A 19,069-nucleotide genomic window follows, 5' to 3' on the forward strand; every position below is an offset into this window, starting at 1 on the left:
CTTGTTCGCTGTTGGAGACTTTTCTCTCTTGGGGTTCATGTGTCTTCAGTGGATTCAGAGGCTTGAGAGAAAGAGATGGAAGCAGACAGGAAAGAGATCTTCTCAGTCCAGGAGCAAACGGTCTTTCTCAGTTCAAACTCTCTGTGGCTACTTCAAAAAACCCTGGAATAGCCAATTAGTCATGTGACCAGCTGACCCAACCAATCCTGGCCCCTGTGGGTTGCATCACCCCAGCAGGCCCTGGAATATGCTTCCCCACCCCCTCACTGTCCGGTGATCAACATCCCATTGTGGGTTGAATATGTCAGGGAACGGTCCTTTGTCTACACAAGCACCGTCTGTTCGTATACAAATGTTTTTTTCCAGCCACAGCTGTTCTGTTCAACAAGACATTTCCTTGCTCCAGCAACAGTTCAAAATCAATGTTCATATGACAAAACCAATGTACCTCATTCTTGGCTGGTGGGGGCCTGCATGACACAAGGCATTAATATAGATCGTAAATAGTTGAGGCCCCAGCACTGATCCCTGTGGCACTCCACTAGTTACAGTTTGCCAACCTGAAAATGACCCAATAATAACAACTCTGTTTCCTGTTAGTTAGCCAATCCTCGATCCATGCTAATGTATTACTCTCAACACCATGAGCTTTTATCAGTAATCTTTTATGTGGCACCTTATTGAATGCCATTTGGAAATCCAAATACACCACATCTGCTGGTTCCCCTTTATCCACCCTGCTTGTTACATTTTCAAAGAGTGTTACTAATGAGCTGATTAATAATTGTTATGCAGACACAGTAAGACAATCCAAAACTCTAGTGAACAAAATGGGGTCCTCAATGCAGTATCCTTCTCACAATCCTTTGCTTACACAGCAGCAGTTTCAATTTGAGTTGAATTTGGGTGTAAGTAAATGTTGTGGAGCAGACTCTGGATGAGCATTCATGGGGAATGACAAATTGACTTGAGAAGCATTCTGCTGCAATTCTTTTTGGGATGGATATGAATCATTAGGGTGATCTCCTGGACTAATTTTGATCACTTAAGAGGGTCAGAAAAGAACTTCCTAGATTTTTTTTCCTATAATTGACCTGGGTTTTTAATCTGGCTTTGCACCTCCCCCAGCAGATTACAAGGGGCTGAATTTTCATTTGATGGAGGAGGTGGGACCAGAGATGGGCAAGGCCATGATTTTGCATTCCCAAGTGGCGTGCCGGCTTTCCGACACAGTCCCACCTCCCAGTGATTTTGGAAGATGTGATGGGTCCACTATACCAGCCACCCACCTGAACATGATGGGTAGCTCAATTAAGCCTCTTGAGGGTTTAACTAAGGGCACTCTCCTGACTCCAACTGGATTTTCAATATGGTGCACAGTAGCCGTTGCATCAGGAGGCCATCGGTGAAATTTATTTGGAAGGCACCACTCAAAATCGGCCAGAACCGTAGCAGTGCCCGTCGCTGTGGGGGGGTTTCCCCCTGATGTCCGAAGGCCCTAATCCTCCTGGCCCTCTTACTTACCGGATTGGTAGCCGGTGATGGCAATGGAGGCTCCATCGCGCCTTCCTACCTACTTCAGCAGCTCCCACCTCTAGCGGTAAGGCTGCCGATCTGTTAGTACTGGACATCCTCCTGTTGGCACTCGAGACTCGGGAACCCACGCGCCATCCTTAATTGGACAGGGCTCCCGGAGGTGGCTACTTAACTGGACGCATCCTTCAAAATTGGCCTCTGCGTCTCACTGCCAGCATTTCTTGGTTCCTGATTCGCATTTCATCCCGATGGTGGGATTGGGAGACAGGAATGAAAATTCGGACTGTGCTTTTGGATGGGGAGGGAAGTGTACATATTGTAATGCGCAAGATATCACATCTGTGTGGGACAGGCTGGGTCATTTCCTGTCCATCATTACACTTACGTCCATATGTAGGTTTTTACAGCCCATTATACTTCCCAAAATGGGAGCAGCAATTAAAAGATAAATTCAGCTCATAAACCTCCATATAATGCCACAACAACAGAATGAATTAAAACTCCCTTGTTTGTGAAAGCATCTGTGGCAGCAGTACTCCCAAGCAACTTGAGCGTCCAAGAAGATCCCCACCCTCTTCCAATATTCACCATCTGGTGTAGCAGCCTGGGTGACGCAAGATCTTCTCGAGTGCCGCCAATAAAAGCCCTAATTATGGTTTTAAAAATTTGCTTTGATGTGGGAACACTTCTTAATCTTAGCTCCTTCTCCTGTGCATCAATGTAGCTTTTAACTTAAAGGCAGCCTGAAGTTGAAGGCACTAAATAAGTTTTTACTTTTTGAAATAGGATTCCTTTCACCATCAGCAGAAGCACGTTGTTAATAAAAGCATTGTCAGCCTGCTAAAGGCTACAGCAGTAAATGCCATTAAAATGATCACACTTTGCACTTGCAACATCCTGTCCTCACACACTTCTTTAAAGGAAGAAATAGAGTCTTAAAGTTGCTGAAAATAGACTGTGCTTGGCTCAGAATTGCTAAACAATTATGCCAAAATGATTTACCCAGACTGTGCATTTATATATTTCTTGCTTTTGTAAAGACTCTGAATACTCCTGATTAAAATCATGTTTCAGAGTTTGCAGGAGCAGGGTATAATCGCTGTGTGCTCCATTTGTTAGATTCTTTTCTTCACCCTTCAGCTCAAATATTTTTAGTATCACAAATTAGTCAAAGTGCAAGCAGGTAACGGCAGGACGAGGACAAATGGGCATCTGGGACTTTGGTGAACACTGGGACCAACAGTCTATCTTCTTAAACAATTTTTTAAAAATTCATTCATGGGATGTGGGCGTCACTGGCTATGCCAGCATGTATTGCCAATCCCTAATTGCCCTCGAGAAGGTGGTGGTGAGCTGCCTTCTTGAACCGCTGCAGTCCATGTGAGGTAGGTATACCCACAGTGCTGTTAGGAAGGGAGTTCCAGGATTTTGACCCAGCGACAGTGAAGGAACGGCGATATAGTTCCAAGTCAGGATGGTGCATGACTTGGACGGGAACTTGCAGGTGGTTATGTTCCCATGCATCTGCTGCCCTTGTCCTTTGAGGTGGTAGAAGTCGCGGGTTTGGAAGGTGCTGTCTAGGGAGCCTTGGTGCGTTGCTGCAGTGCATCTTGCAGATGGTACACACTGCTGCCTCTGTGCATCGGTGGTGGAGGGAGTGAATGTTTGTGGATGGTGTGTCAATCAAGTGGGCTGCTTTGTCCTGGATGGTGTCGAGCTTCGAGTGTTGTTAGAGTTGCACCCATCCAGGCAAGTGGAGAGTATTCCATCACACTCCTGACTTGTGCCTTGTAGATGGTGGACAGGCAATGGGGAGTCAGGAGGTGAGTTACTCGCTGCAGGATTCCTAGCCTCTGACCTGCTCTTGTAGCCACGGTATTTATATGGCTACTCCAGTTCAGTTTCTAGTCAATGGTAGCCCCTAGGATGTTGATAGTGGGGGATTCAGCGATGGTAATGCCATTGAATGTCAAGGGGAGATGGTTAGATTCTCTCTTGTTGGAGATGGTCATTGCCTGGCACTTGTGAGGCGCAAATGTTACTTGCCACTTATCAGCCCAAGCCTGGATATTGTCCAGGTCTTGGTGCATTTTGACACAGACTGCTTCAGTATCTGAGGAGTCGCGAATGGTGCTGAACATTGTGCAATCATCAGCGAACATCCCCACTTCTGACCTTATGATTGATGGAAGGTCATTGATGAAGCAGCTGAAGATGGTTGGGCCTAGGACACGACCCTGAGGAACTCCTGCAGTTATGTCCTGGAGCTCAGATGATTGACCTCCAACAACCACAGCCATCTTCCTTTGCATTAGGTATGACTCCAACCAGTGGAGAGTTTTCCCCCTGATTCCCATTGACACCAGTTTTGCTTGGGCTCCTTGATGCCATACTCGGTCAAATGCTCCCTTGATGTAAAGGGCAGTCACTCTCACCTCAACTCCTGAGTTCAGCTCTTTTGTCCATGTTTGAACCAAGGCTGTAATGAGGTCAGGAGTTGAGTGGCCCTGGCGGAACCCAAACTGAGCATCACTGAGCAAGTTATTGCTAAGCTAGTGCCACTTGATGGCACTGTTGATGACACCTTCCATCACTTTACTGATGATTGAGAGTAGACTGATGGGGCGGTAATTGGCCGGGTTGGACATGTCCTGCTTTTTGTGTTCAAGACATACCTGGGCAATTTCCCACATTGCAGGGTAGATGCCAGTGTTGTAGCTATACTTGAACAGCTTGACTAGGGGTGCGGCAAGTTCTGGAGCACAGGTCTTCAGTACTATTGCCGGAATATTGTCAGGACCCATAGCCTTCGCAGTATCCAGTGCCTTCAGTCGTTTCTTGATATCACGCAGAGTGAATCCAATTGGCTGAAGTCTGGCATCTGTGATGCTGGGATCTTCAGGAGGAGGCTGAGATGGATCATCAACTCGGCACTTCTGGCTGAAGATTGTTGCAAATGCCTCAGCCTTATCTTTCGCACTGATGTGCTGGGCACCCCCGTCATTGAGGATGGGGATATTTGTGGAGCCACCTCCTCCAGTTAGTTGTTTAATTGTCCACCACCATTCACAGCTGTATGTGGCAGGACTGCAGAGCTTAGACCTGATCTGTTGGTTATGGGATCGCTTAGCTCTGTCTATTGCATGCTGCTTACGCAGTTTGGCATTCAAGTAGTCCTGTGTTATAGCTTCACCAGGTTGGCACCTCATTTTGAGGTATGCCTGGTGCTGCTCCTGGCATGCCCTCCTGCACTCTTCATTGAACTAGGGTTGGTCTCCTGGCTTGATGGTAATGGTAGGGTGGGGGATATGCCGGGCCACGAGGTTACAGATTGAGGTTGAGTACAATTCTGCTGCTGCTAATGGCCCACAGCGCCTCATGGATGCCCAGTTTTGCATTGCTAGATCTGTTTGAAATCTATCCCATTTAGCACGGTGATAGTGCCACACAACACGATGGACGGTATCCTCAATGTGAAGGTGGGACTTCGTCTCCACAAGGACTGTGTGTTGGTCAATCCTACCAATACAGTCATGGACAGAAGCATCTGCAGCAGGCAGATTGGTGGGGACAAGGTCAAGTATGTTTTTTCCTTGTGTTGGTTCCCCCACCACCTGCCGCAGCTATGTCCTTTAGTACTCGGCCAGCTCGGTTAGTAGTGGTGCTACCGAGCCACTCTTGGTGATGGACATTGAAATCCCCCACCCAGAGTACATTTTGTGCCCTTCAACATGGAGGAGGACTGACTCATCAGCTGAGGGAGGGCAGTAGGTGGTAATCAGTAGGCGGTTACCTTGCCCATGTTTTACCTGATGCCATGAGACTTCATGGGGTCCGGGGTCGATGTTGAGCACTCCCAGGGCAACTCCCTCCCTACTGTATACCACTGTCCCACCACCTCTGCTGGGTCTGTCATGCTGGTGGGACAGGACATACCCAGGGATAGTGATTGCAGTGTCTGGGACATTGTCTGTAAGGTATGATTCCGTGAGTATGACTATGTCAGGCTGTTGCTTGACTAGTCTGTGGGACAGCTCTCCCAACTTTGGCACAAGCCCCCATATGTTAGTAAGGAGGACTTTGCAGAGTGGACGGGCTGGGTTTTCCGTTGTCGTTTCCGGTGCCTAGGTCAATGCCGGGTGGTCCGTCCAGTTTCATTGCTTTCTATTGACTTCGTAGTGGTTAGGTCCAACTGAGTGGCTTGCTAGGCCATTTCAGAGGGCATGTAAGAGTTAACCACATAGTTGTGGGTCTGGAGTCACATGTAGGCCAGACCAGGTAAGGACAGCAGATCTCCTTCCCTGAAGGACATTAGTGAACCAGATGGGTTTTTACAACAATCGACAAAGGTTTCATGGTCACCATTAGACTAGCTTGTAATTCCAGATTTATTAATTAAATTCAAATTCCACCTTCTGCTGTGGTGGGATTTGAACCCATGTCTCCAGATCAATACCCTGGGTCTGTGGGTTACTAGTCCAGTGATAATACCACTATGCCACCACCTACCCTCTGTATGGAGTTGAAGAATGGACAAAGCACTAAGTTTAAGTGTATTTTTATTATCCATTTTTGTAGTGATCTATATATACATGTACTAATAAGAAGGATACATTGGGATTTATATAGCTCCTTTCACATCCTCAGGATGTCCCAAAGCATTTCACAGCCAATAATTACTTATCAATTGCAGTCACTGTTGTTCTGCAAGCAAATGCTACAGCAATTCCACAATTAATCAGTGGTGCTGACCGAGCAAGGAAAGCTAACCTGTATGGCAAGAGTGTGGAGTATAAGAGTAAGGAAATCTTGCTGCAATTGTATAGGGTTGTGGTGAGATCCCACCTGGCATACTGTGTACAGTTTTGGTCTCTAACTAAGGAAAATTAGTAAATCATTTCTCAACGCTAACAATCTCTTTAACTGGTGATACACTTTGAAGGAACAGCCTCTTGTGAGAAATGCATTTTCCTTATTTACCATTAATTGACATACATGGGTATTAGTCTTCAGCAAACAAACACTGCAGGTAATTGAACAGACAAATGTCACTGAGTACAGACTGCTCAAACGGTGTGAAAACTGTAGTATAAAGGTCTGAAAGGGTTAATGTTGAGAAAGTGTAAAGAATACTTCCCACCATGATGATGGAAGAGATCACATGTGAGAGAGACTTGAAGGGAGATGCAGCATAGCTTCAGAGGAGTCACACAGATTGGTAAGAAGCTGTACATTGTTATGATGTAATAAAAAGTTAACGTTCAAAGTACTGAAGACCCAGGAATCTCTAAGTTAGACTAAGTAACTAAGGTGAAAGCGTTGTTTTGGTCTCCTTACCTAAGGAAGGATATACTTCCCAAGAAGGAGGTGAAACAAAGGTTCACCAGATTAATTCCTCGGATGAGTGAGAAGATGGTCCTAAGAGGGGAGATTGAGTAGAATGGGCCTACATTCTCTGGAGTTTAGAAGAATGAGAAGTGATATTGAAATCTATAAAATTCTTTGAGGGCTTGACAAGGCATGATTTTGAAAAGTTAGATTAAATAGCATCGAACCTCACAGAATTGTCAGAAAACCATTGACCCGAAAAGGGTGGTGAAATAAAAAATGAAGTTCAATACCTAAAGGTTGAATGGATTTGATGAGTCCCATCAAACTAATCTCTAATGGTCGGAGGCCAGGAGTACCAAGCTCTCACAATAGCAGAAGGAGACACCTCAACTTTGGAGTCCCAGGTGATGATCGATTTAAATCACATTTCCCCTTGCATGCATGGTACAATAAAAACAGAACTCAAAATTCTACCTCCAGCAAGACACCAATAAATACTTCAAATCCTCTAATAAACACCAAAGTTCTTTCTACAATAGTTCAGAGTTACTTTATGTTTCTCTTTCAAAGTGGTACTCATTTCTTATTTCCAATTCCAGTGCACGAGAGTTTGTAACTATTATTTAACTATATTGTCCTCTTTAGTCACACAAATGAGTCATTGTCCATTTCAACACTGCCATAACCAAGAGTTACCAGAGAATGAAGAATCCACTAATGGGCACGAGTTGCTTTCAACTACTCAGCAATTTCCTAGCACAGAGGGGTCCACAACCTGCTGCTGAGCAGTGGCAAGATCTGTGGCTGGGGCTCCACATGGTTGGTCAAATGGCACTTTGTACATTCAGATGGGTCTGCACTGGCAGATGAGTTGACAGGTCTCTTATGTGATATCGATGCTGGTCTTTTGGCAGCCCTCTCAACACCCCAGAGTTTCGCAGAGGAGGCACATGCCTTCTGAAGCACAACACACTCCAGCCATGTCCCTGATCTGACAACATCTAGATACATGCTGATAGGAGTTATTTGCATAGCATCACACAGTCGATCTGGGCATAGTTGGCAGAGCAGATGGGTTTCAGGACAATGACTCAGCTAGGCAAATAAAAAGGACCATGTGCTAACTAATAATTAATTACACAGGAGAAAAGCATGTCAGAATAAAAACAGAACGTGCTGGAAATACTCAGCAGGTCTGGCAGCATCTGTGGAGAGAGAAATAGAGTTAATGTTTCAGGTCTGTGACCTTTCATCAGAACTGGCAACGGTTTTGAGCAAGTGAAAAGGTAAGGTGGGGGGTGGAAGAAGACAAAAGGGCAGGTGTGTAATAGGACAGAAGACAGGAGAGATTATATGACAAAGATGTCACGGAACAAAAGACAAAGGGAGTGCGAATAGTTGTATGAAAAGACAAAGTATTAACACTCTGTCTGGACTAATGATGGCACGGATCTGCAGTCGACATGAGTAACAACCGGCTGCTCATTACTCCACGAATGCCACTTCACATAAGCTTTACCAATCTGTTCAACCACAGAGCAGTAAACACCTATAAAGTCCCTTTGACATCCTTCCCTCACAATGCCACAGCTTCAATGGCCAATACATCACGCCTGCTACACACACCTCTAACATTGCACCGGGTCCTCCTCGTTCCCTTTTCCCTTATCCTCCCTTCCCTGATTGCCCCTATCCTCTTTAGAAACATAGAAAATAGGAGGAGTAGGCCATTCAGCTCTTCGAGCCTGCTCCGCCATTCATTACGATCATGGCTGATCAGCCAACTCAGTAGCCTGTTCCTGCTTTCGTCCCATACCCTTTGATCCCTTTAGACCCAGGAGCTATAGCTAACTCCTTCTTGAAAACATACAATGTTTTGGCCTCAACTGCTTTCTGTGGTAGCAAATTCCACAGGCTCACCACTCTCTGGGTGAGGAAATTTCTCCTCATCTCAGTCCTGAAAGGTTTACCCCATATCCAAGACCCCTGGTTCTGGACTCCCCCACTATCAGGAACATCCTTCCTGCATCTACCCTGTCAAGTCCTGTTAGAATTTTATAGGTTTATATCAGATCCCCCCTCATTCTTCTGAACTCCAGCGAATATAATCCTAACCGACTCAATCTCTCCTCATATGTCAGACCCGCCATCCCAGGAATCAGTCTGGTAAACCTTCGCTGCACTCCCTCTATAGCAAGAACATCCTTCCTCAGATAAGGAGACCAAAACTGCACGCAATATTCCAGGTTTGGCCTCACCAAGGCCCTGTATAATTGCACCAAGACATCCCTGCTCCTGTACTCGAATCCTCTTGCTATGAAGGCCAACATACCATTTGCCTTTTTTACCACCTGTTGGACCTGCATGCTTACCTTCAGCGACTGGTGTACTAGAACGCCCAGGTCTTGCTGCATATTCCCCTCTCTCAGTTTATAGCCATTCAGATAATAATCTGCCTTCCTGTTTTTACTACCAAAGTGGATAACCTCACATTTATCCACATTATACTGCATCTGCCTTGCATTAACCCACTCACTCAACTTGTCCAAATTACCTTGAAGCCTCTCTGCATCCTCCTCACAACTCACCCTCCCATCCTTTATTGCTCTCTCTCCATATTCCCCTCCTCCTCTCCTTATTTCCCCTTCCCTCCACCTATTGCCTCTTTTCCTCTTTCCCACATTTCTTATTCCCACCCTTTATTTCCCTTGTCCCCTCCCCTTATCCTTTAACCCCTTCCCCTCATTTCTCCTCCCCTCATCCGCCCCACTCATTCCTCAAATGCCCTCCCCTCATTCCCCCACTCTTTCTTCACACACCTTTTCCTCATTCCCCCATACCATACCCCGTATTCCTCATCTCCTCCCCTCATTACCCTTATTCCACCTACCCCTTATTTCCCTCCCCTCGACTCATCCTTCCCTCCCCGTCCCCTCACCCTCAACCTATCCCCCTCCCCTCACCCAATCCACCCTCCCCTCATCTCCCTCACCTCCCTTCCTATTACCCTCATCCTCCTCTTCCCTCCTCCTCCTTTAATTCCCTCTGCCTCCTCTTATTCCCTAGCCTCCCCCACCACTTATCCCACACTCCCCTTCCCACATACCCTCTCCTCATCCCACCCTTCCATCCTGCAACACGTTCCCCCATCCCTATCCTCATCCCCTCCCATCAACCCTCCCCCTCACCAGTCTCCTCCCCTCATACTCTATCCTCATCCCCTCTCCCTTATCCTCATCCCCTCTCCCTGCCCCTCAACCCCTTTCCCTCTCCCTGCCCCTCAACTCTCATCTATTCCCTCATCCACCTCCTCCCCTATCCCCTCAACCCACATTCCACTCCCCTCATTCCATTCCTTTTGTTCCCTTTCCTTCTCCTCAACCTCTCCCCTCATTCCCAACTTCTCTCCCATCCTTCCCTACTCCCCCTTTCAGCTCTCCTCCCCTAATTACACCTCCCTTCAGCCTCCTCCCCTAATTACTCCCTCCCTTCCACTCATTTCCCGTCCCCCTTTCCCCTTTTCTCCCCAAGTCCCCGGAGCTGCTGCCCTCAGCCGGCACACTAACTCAAATAAAGCGCAAGTCTCCATCACATGACACCCAAGCATCATGGCTTTATTTCCGCGTTTAGCAGCGCTGCCAGTCTGAGCCATTCTACCGACTTGCCCTGTCTCTCTCTCTCGTTCCTCTGTACTTGTGTGTGTGGCGTTGGTTTTTCTGTGTGCGTTCCGGAAAACAGAAAGAGAAGCTGCGGGGAAGAGACGTGCCTTCTCTTTGACTGAGACCAGCAGCAAGAACATGCTCACCCGAGTGAAATCTGCTGTAGCCAATTTCATGGGAGGCATTATGGCTGGGAACGCCAGTGCTGAACATGCCAATGGGACGGAGTTGCCGATGAAATTCCCTTATACCAGGCCGGAATTCCTGGGACTGTCTCACGATGAGATCGAGTGTTCTGCGGATCATATTGCCAGACCCATCCTAATATTGAGAGAGAGCAAAAGGTTGCCTTGGGGAACGGGCTATGCGGAGTGAGTAGCTGGAGGTGGCAACTCCCAATAATTCATAGTTATGATACACTGTTGAGCGGGAGCGGGGCCCCTTTAGCAGACGTGTCCTGTAAAAAGCATATTTATATTTATATATATATATATATATATAAAGGTAGATGCTTCATTTTTCTGGTGCAGAGTTGGATCTGGTTGCTGGATCTGATGGTTTATTTATCCCACAGACCCAGGCATCTGTAATGTGAGTGATATGTGGTCAACGCAGTTGAATTTATTGTCCGGATTCAATGCAGAATGCATGAAGATTGTCTAGTTTTAAAATCTTTCTTTAATCAGTTTGCAATTGATAACCCCATTCCACCTCTACATATTTGCATAAAATTCCTTCATATCATTGTGACATATTTCCCTGCTTGTAGAATTGGGAGCGACGGGTCGAGGTGAATGTGTTTTTTTTCTCTCTTGTGATGTTGATGCAGTTTGAAATGCACGGTGAGGTTGGGAAGGATGAAAGTGACCCGAACCCAGCCCCCCCCCCGGTTGCTTCATGACGTGAATTGACCGACTAGCCACTCTGAAAACCACACGCTGTAAAGGGTGTCAAATTGCAAACCTGTATCCTGGTCGACCTGTTATATGCTTAAAGGTGACGTGCGGTTGCGAGGAGACCTATTTGCCAATATTTAAAGCTTTTATGCCTTCTGTGGCTCAGCATCTATTGCAAGTTGCTTGACTGCAGCACTTCCCCTTTAAGGAGTCGATGTGGGAGTCATTTATTTATATATGCATGTTCAGGTCGGCGCAGCAGTAACTTTCACTGAGGATTTGTATACGTATTGGATGGAAGACCTTTTTCCCCCCAAATGCAGTTTAACAACATGCTTGGCAAATCTGAATATTAAACGTACTTTGGCGATTATAAACTGCGTTAACTAGGTCCCCACACTCCATCCTTGCAATGATGGACTCATCCATGATCCTCTCAAACAGGGATGCCATTAAAGCTCTGAATTTAATTTCTGGGGTCAGCTGCTGCAGTGCAGTGGTGTACTCATGTGCTGTAACGTTGTGCAGTAGAATACTGACACTACCCGTGATTCCTGATCTTGGTCATGCCGTACAAGAAGATGATTCTGCTTGTTGCTCAGGAGTGATCCTGAATGTGTTTACCTTTACTGTGCGGGGCACGGCTGTGTGGTAACGTTACTGGGCTAGTAATGCAAAAGCAAAATTCTTTCCAGGAGGCGGTCACCCCACAGACAGTAGATGTTTAGGATAGTAGGTGGGTGGCCATCCGGAAGAGGCAGGAGGTGCAGGAGTCTTCAGGGTGTGTGCCGCTCTCAAACTGGTACTCAGCTTTGGAGACTGCTGGGAGTGGCGACATTCTGAAGGTGTTCAGTCCAGTCCATGGTACCAATGGGCAAGGGACTGCACAGCAGAGAACAACCAAGTGTAGAAATGCAGTTGTGATGGGAGAGCCCATTGTCAAGGGGACAAACAGACTTTTCTGTAACTGTCATTGTGAGTTCTGCATGTTGTTTTGCCTGCCTGGTGCCAGGGTGAAGGATATCTTAGACAGGGTGCAGAATATTCTGCAGGGAGAAGGGTGTGAGCCAGAATTTGTGGTACACTTTGGTACCAACGGCATAGAGAGGGCAGGTACTGAGGTCCTATGGTCACATTTGCTGGAGCTAGGGAGGAAGTTAAAGAGTAGGACCTCAAAGGTAGTAATCTCTGGATTACTCCCAGACCACATGCTAGCGAGATTAGAAATAGGAAGATGGGGAGGATCCATGTATGGTGCAGGAGGGAAGGCTTCAGGTTCTTGGGGCATTGGGACCAATTTGGGGGCAGAAGGTACCTATTCAAAAGGGACCGGTTGCACCTCAACAGGACTGGGCCCAATGTCCTCATGGGGAGATTTACTGGTGTGGTTAGGGATGGTTTAAACTAAGTTGGTAAGGAGATGGGCAGCAGCATATAGAAGTAGAGAAGAGGAATAAGGTGCATAATGTGAGAGTGTTGGACAGTATTAAAAGGAGTCATTCCATAATAGATCTGAGCAGGAGTAACGCAAAGACAGGATTGCAATACATGTGTGTAAATGGACAAAGTGTAGTGAATAACATTGGTGAGCTACAAGCACAAATTAGCTGTATGGGAATATGGTGTGGTGGCAATAATGGAAACATGGCTTAAAAATGGTGAGGACTAGGTGCTTAATATACATGGATATGAAGTGTTCAGAAAAGATAGGGAAGGGAAAAGGGGGGTGGTGGTGCAGTACTGATTAGGGAAAACATTGTAGTGTTGGAAAGAGGGGATATCCTTGAGGGGGCAAAGACAGAATCTATTTGGTTAGAATTGAGAAGCGAAAAAGGGTATAATCACGCTACTGTGGGTATTCTACAGGCCTCCAAATAGTGAGAGAGAGGAGTAAATCTGCAGGGAAATCCCAGAGATGTGCAAGAACTATAGAGTAGTGATATTAGGGGACTTTAATTATTCAAATATTGATTAGGATAGTGTTGGAGTAAAGGGTAAGGAGGGGGAGGAATTTCTGAAATGTGTTCAGGAGAACTTCCTTGATCAGTATGTTCTCAGCCCAACTAGAAAGGAGGTATTGCTGGATCTGGTGCTGAGAAATGAGGTGAACCAAGTAGACCACTTGGTTAAGAGTGATCATATCATAAATGTTATGAAGATTCTTCTATAGTTTTGTTTTTGTTTTTTGAGGACTCATTTAAACTGTGGAGATGGATTCATTGGAAGGCTGAAGATTTCATAAATGCTGGACTTTGCTTTGTTGTTGACAGTTCACTGAAAGAATGCAGAGATGTTGTTTGAAAACAATCTGTGCTGGAAATCATGTGCTTTAAGCTCAGTAAACAACAGAAACCTTGGTGACCTGGAAAAGATGTTTACAGAGAAGCCACATGTCAAGGTTTATGGAGGTCAGGAGGTTGACTTTCTATTTTGGGGTGTGAACTGTTTTGAAGACAGTTGGTGCTTTGCCTGTCAAGGAAAAAGAAACCAGCCAGCTCACCTCTTTCTCTGCCTCTTTGAAGAAACCCTTCAAAGATCCAGTGTGGGAGAGCTAAAATCCCTGCTATTGCATCTCTCCTGAGAAGTTGGAAAAACCTGCCAGATTAATTCTCAATGCCGCCTGAAAAGAACTGCTTTAGAACAGATCCCAGTGACCTGTCTCCATATACCTGGGCGCCAGACCAAAAGGGCAACTGACTTCCTTGCATATCTTTTTTTTTCTTCAAGAATTAGCAAGTATTTAGCCAAAGTTTTTTTTTCTTTTTTTGGTAATTGACCACTGCTGAGAGAATTTCTGTATTTTTTCATTGTGTGTGGGGAATTTTAAAAGGGAACTTTTATATTTCAATCTGTGTGTTAATGCTTTGCTTCGTTACTGGATAAGTCTTGTTTGCTAAACTGATTTTGTTTATTAAAGAAACCTGGTTGGTGTATTTTATTCTGGGATAAAGAGTAGTCTATGATTGACTGTATCGGTAACTGGGTAAACATTTAAATATATGTTGTGACCTGTGGCGAAGTGGATTTAGAATAGACAGTGCACTTCTCCCTTCTCGTTCGTAACACTAGAGTGGTGATATTGGGGGACTTTAATTATCCAAATATCAATTGGGAGTAGAGTTAAAGTATAGGGTAAGGAAGGAGAGGAATTTCTGAAATGTGTTCAGGAGAACGGCTCATCTAGAAAGGAGGTGTTGCTGGATCTGGTGCTGAGAAATGCGATGAGCCAAGTGGACCAGGTGTCCATGGGGGAGCCCTTGGGTAAGAATGATCATCGTACCATAAAATTTAGACCAGTAATACAGTAAAGCAAGGAACAATATATGATAGAACATCTAAATTGGAAGAGAGGCAACTTCAATGTGATGAGAAGGGATCTAGCCAGGGTAAAGAGGAAACAATGGCTGACAGGAAAACTGTAACTAAACAATGGGTGATCTTTTAAGGAAGAGATGCTTCAGGTATAGGCTAGGTACATTCTAACGAGTGGAAGGTAGGGGAACCAAAAGCAGGGCTCCTTGAATGACAAGGGAGATAAAGATTATGATCAAACCAAAAAAAGAGGGTGTATGATGCATGTCAGGTGAATCATTGAAGTGAGAACCAAGTTGTATACAATAGGTTGCGAGGGGAGGTGAAGAGGAAAATAAGACTGGCAACGAGAGAATATGAAAATAGAATGGCAGTCAACATAAAAGGGAACCAAAAATCTTCTACAGGCATATAAATAGTAAGCAGGTAATAAGAGGTGGATTTTGCCGGTTAGGGACAAAGGGCAATATATGCGTCGAGGCGCAGGACAAGGGTAGAATACTTAATGAATACTTTTGTATTGGTGTTTACTGAAGAAGAGAAATCTGACAAAATATCTGTAGGGTTGGAGTAGAGGGGCAATGGATAGGATAAGAATTGAGAGGCAGGAGGTACAGAAAAGGCTGGCTATGCTTAGTGGTTAAGTCACTTGGTCTGGATGGCTTGCATCCCAGGTTGCTAATGGAATGAAATGGTGTGCAGATTGCAGGCTGAGTGTGGAGATTAGTGTTTGGTGAGTGGCGAGTTGGGTGAAGGCAGGAGGAGGTGCTCCATTTTTCTACTCTTTTAACCCTCCAGTATTTGATTCCTGCTTCGGTGCAGTGGAAGGAGCGGTTTGGTGAGTAGCTGGTAAGCTATTCTATTTATAAATAAATAGTCTGTAAAGTTAAAATGTGGCAGGGCAGCTCTGCCAAGTGCAATGCACAGCCTGTGGCATGTGGGAAGTCATGGATGCATCATGTGTCCTAGACAAACACATCTGCCGAAAGTGTCACCGGCTGCGGAAGCTTGAGCACCAGGTTTTGGAACTCGAGCAGCAGCAGGAGTCACAGTTGTGCATGCATGAGTTGGAGGACAACATGGATAGCACGTTTAGGGAGGTGGTCACACTACAGGTTAGGAGCATACAGGCAAATAGGGAATGGGTGACCGGCAGGTGGTGCAGGAGTCCCCTGAAAAGATCTCACTCACTAATCGGTTTTCCATTTTGGATACTGGTGAGGGTGATGGTTCCTCAGAGGCGTGCAGTCAGAGCCAGGTTTGTGGCACCACAGGAGGGGTGGGAGAGGAGTAGTGATAAGGGATTCTTTAGGGGAACCGACGAGCATTTCTGCGGCAGTAAACGTGACTGCAGGATGGTTTTGCCTCCCTGGTGCCAGGGTCAGGGATGTCACGGAGAGGCTGCAGGACATTCTTCTGGGGGAGGGTGAAGAGCCAGAGCTCGTGGTCCACATTCTTACCAATGACATGGGTAAGAAGGGGAATGAGGTCCTGAAAGCAGATTTTAGGGAGCTGGGAAGGAGATTAAAAAGCAGGACCACAAAAGCAGTAATCTCAGGATTGCACCCAGTCCCACATGCAAGTGAGCATAGGAACAGGAGAATTGAACGATTGAACACATGGCTGGAGAGCTGGTGTAGGAAGGAGGGCATCAGATTTCTGAGGCATTGGGACCAGTTCTGGGGCAAGTGGGATCTGTACAAGATGGGTGGGTTGCATCTTGGCAGGACGGGGACGAACATCCTCGCAGAGAGATTTGCTCGTGCTGTTGAGGGTTTAAACTAAATTGTCAGGGGGATGAGAACCTGAAAGGGAGCTCAGATTGGAGGGAAGCAAAACTGGTAATGTGTCTGGGGTGTGGGAATCAGGAGCAAATATTAGAGAGGAATACCAAGGTGCACAGAATACTGGGGGAGATAGATAGCACGAGAGTAGGGAATAGTACGTTATTAGGTGGGGTCAGAATAAGGGAGAAAGTTATCAAGTCTGAATCAGGGTTAATGTGCATGTATGTGAATGCATGGAGTGTGGTTAATAAGACTGGTGAGGTACTGGCACAGATTGCCATGTGGAAATATGATGTTGTGGCTATAACAGAGACTTGGCTCAAAGAAGGACAGGACTGGGTGTTAAATATTCCTGGATACAAAGTGTTCAGGAAAGATGGGGGAGGGGTGGCAGTATTGATTAAGGAGAGCATTACAGTGCTGGAGAAAAAGGATTTCCCAGAGAGACTGAGGGCAGCATCAATTTGGCTAGAGCTAAGGAACAAAAAAGGGTGTAGTTACATTGCTTGCTGTTGTCTATAGGCCACCAGCTCGTGGGAAGGACATGGAGGAACAAATTTGCAAGGTAATTACAGAGAGGTGTAAAAAAATTATAGGGTAGTTATAATGGGGGACTTTAATCATCTGAACATAGATTGGGATAATAGTAGTGTAAAGGGCAGTGAGGGCCAAGAGTTCCTAGAGTGTGTTCAGGAAAGTTTTCTACAGCAGTATGTTGCTAGTCCTACGAGAAAGGAGGCACTGCTAGACCTGGTTCTTGGGAATGAGGTGAGCCAGGTGGATCAAGTATCAGTAGGAGAACATTTAGGGGATAGTGATCATTGTATCATAAGTTTTAGGCTGACTATGGAAAAGGACAAAGAACAATCTAGCGTGAGAATAATTAACTGGGAGAAGGCCAACTTCAATGGGGTAAGAATGGAGCTGGGGCAAATAAATTGGAGTCAAAAGCTGGCAGGAAAACTGGTAGATGAACAATGGGCCAACTTCAAAGAGTTAGTTCGGGCACAGTCAAGGTATGTTCCCTCGAAGGGGAAAATTAAGGCAAACAAATCCAGAGCTCCCTGGATGACAAAAGAGGTAGAGATTAAGATAAAGAAGAAAAAGTGTGCTTATGACAGATGCCAGGTAGAAAATATTTTTGAGAACCAGGCTGAATATAGAAGGTCCAGAGGGGATGTGAAAAAGCAAATAAAAGAAGCAAAGAGAGAGCATGAAAAGAGACTGGCAGCTAGCATTAACGGAAATCCCAAAGTTTTCTATAGGCATATAAATAGTAAAAGGGTGGTAAATGGAGGATTGGGGCTGATTAAGGACCACAAAGGGGATTTACACATGGAGGCAGAGGGCATAGCTGAGGTATTAAATGAATACTTTGCCAGGGTTGCATCATCTTCCTTCATGAAGAGATGCAATGTTGAAAGAGGAGGTAAGAGGGGTTTAAAATTGATAGAGGAAGTATTAGATAGGCTGTCTGTACTTGGTGGATAAAGCACCAGGGCTGGTTGAGATACATCCAAGGATACTGAGGGAAGTGAGGGTGGAAATTGCAGAGGCACTGGCCATAATTTTTCAGTCTTCCTTAGACTCTGGGGTAGTGCCAGAGGACTGGAGAATTGCAAACGTTACACCCTTGTTCAAAAAAGGGTGTAAAGATGAGCCCAGCAACTACTGGCCAATCAGTTTAACTCGGTGCTGAGAAAACTTCTAGAAAAAATAATTTGGGATAAAATCAATAGTCGCATGGACAAATGCGTTAATTAAGGAAAGTCACCATGGATTTCTTTAGGGAAAATCATGGTTAACTAACTTGCTGGAGTTTTTTGAGGAGGTAACATAGAGGGTTGATGAGGGCAATGCTGTTGATGTGGTTTACATGGACTTTCAAAAGACATTTGATACAATGCCACACAACTGATTTCTGAGCGAACTTGTAGCTCGTGGAATAAAAGGGACAGTAGTAACATGGATGTGAAATTGCCTGAGTGACAGGAAACAGTAGTGGTTAATGGATGTTTTTTGGGCTAGAGGAAGGTTTGTAGTGGAGTTCCCCGGGGATCAGTGTTGGGACTCTTACTTTTCCTGATGTATATTAATGATGTAGACCTTGGTGTACAGGGCACAATTTCAAAGTTTGAAGATGATATGAAACTTGGAAGCATTGTGAACTGTGAGGAGGATAGTGTAGAACTTCAAATGGACATAGACAGGTTTGTGGAATGGGCAGACAGGTGGCAGATGAAATTCAATGCAGAGAAATGTGAAGTGATTCATTTTGGTAAGAAAAACATGGAGAGACAATATAGAATAAAGGGTACAATTCTAAAGGGGGTGCAGGAGCAGAGGGGCCTGGGTGTATATGTGCATAAGTCATTGAAGTTGGCAGGACAGGTTGAGACAGCAGTTAATAAAGCTGGGCTTTATTAATAGGAGCAGAGAGTACAAGAGCAAGGAAGTGATGTTGAACTTGTATAAGACACTAGTTCAGCCTCAGCTGGAGTATTGCATCCAGTTCTGGACACCGCACTTTAGGAAAGATATGATGGTA

General features: G+C 45.5%; 1 protein-coding gene and 1 long non-coding RNA gene across 2 annotated transcripts in view; one reads left to right on the top strand and one right to left on the bottom strand.

The window, feature by feature from the left end:
- LOC137379800 (uncharacterized) overlaps nucleotides 1–9,489 on the bottom strand; it is a 51,968-nt gene extending 42,479 nt beyond the window's left edge. The window contains exon 1 of the long non-coding RNA XR_010976908.1: nucleotides 9,240–9,489. This is a non-coding gene — a long non-coding RNA (uncharacterized lncRNA). The remainder of the gene's footprint in view (nucleotides 1–9,239) is intronic.
- Nucleotides 9,490–10,482: 993 nt separating this feature from the next.
- The window catches only part of ppm1h (protein phosphatase, Mg2+/Mn2+ dependent, 1H), a 207,923-nt gene continuing 199,336 nt past the window's right edge, over nucleotides 10,483–19,069 (top strand). Inside the window, exon 1 of the mRNA XM_068050351.1 lies at nucleotides 10,483–10,897. Within this exon, the coding sequence (XP_067906452.1) occupies nucleotides 10,665–10,897 (233 nt within the window). The 5' untranslated portion in view covers nucleotides 10,483–10,664. The remainder of the gene's footprint in view (nucleotides 10,898–19,069) is intronic.

The sequence above is a fragment of the Heterodontus francisci genome, chromosome 18 (assembly GCF_036365525.1).
Source record: "Heterodontus francisci isolate sHetFra1 chromosome 18, sHetFra1.hap1, whole genome shotgun sequence".
In the NCBI taxonomy this organism is placed as follows: domain Eukaryota; kingdom Metazoa; phylum Chordata; class Chondrichthyes; order Heterodontiformes; family Heterodontidae; genus Heterodontus; species Heterodontus francisci.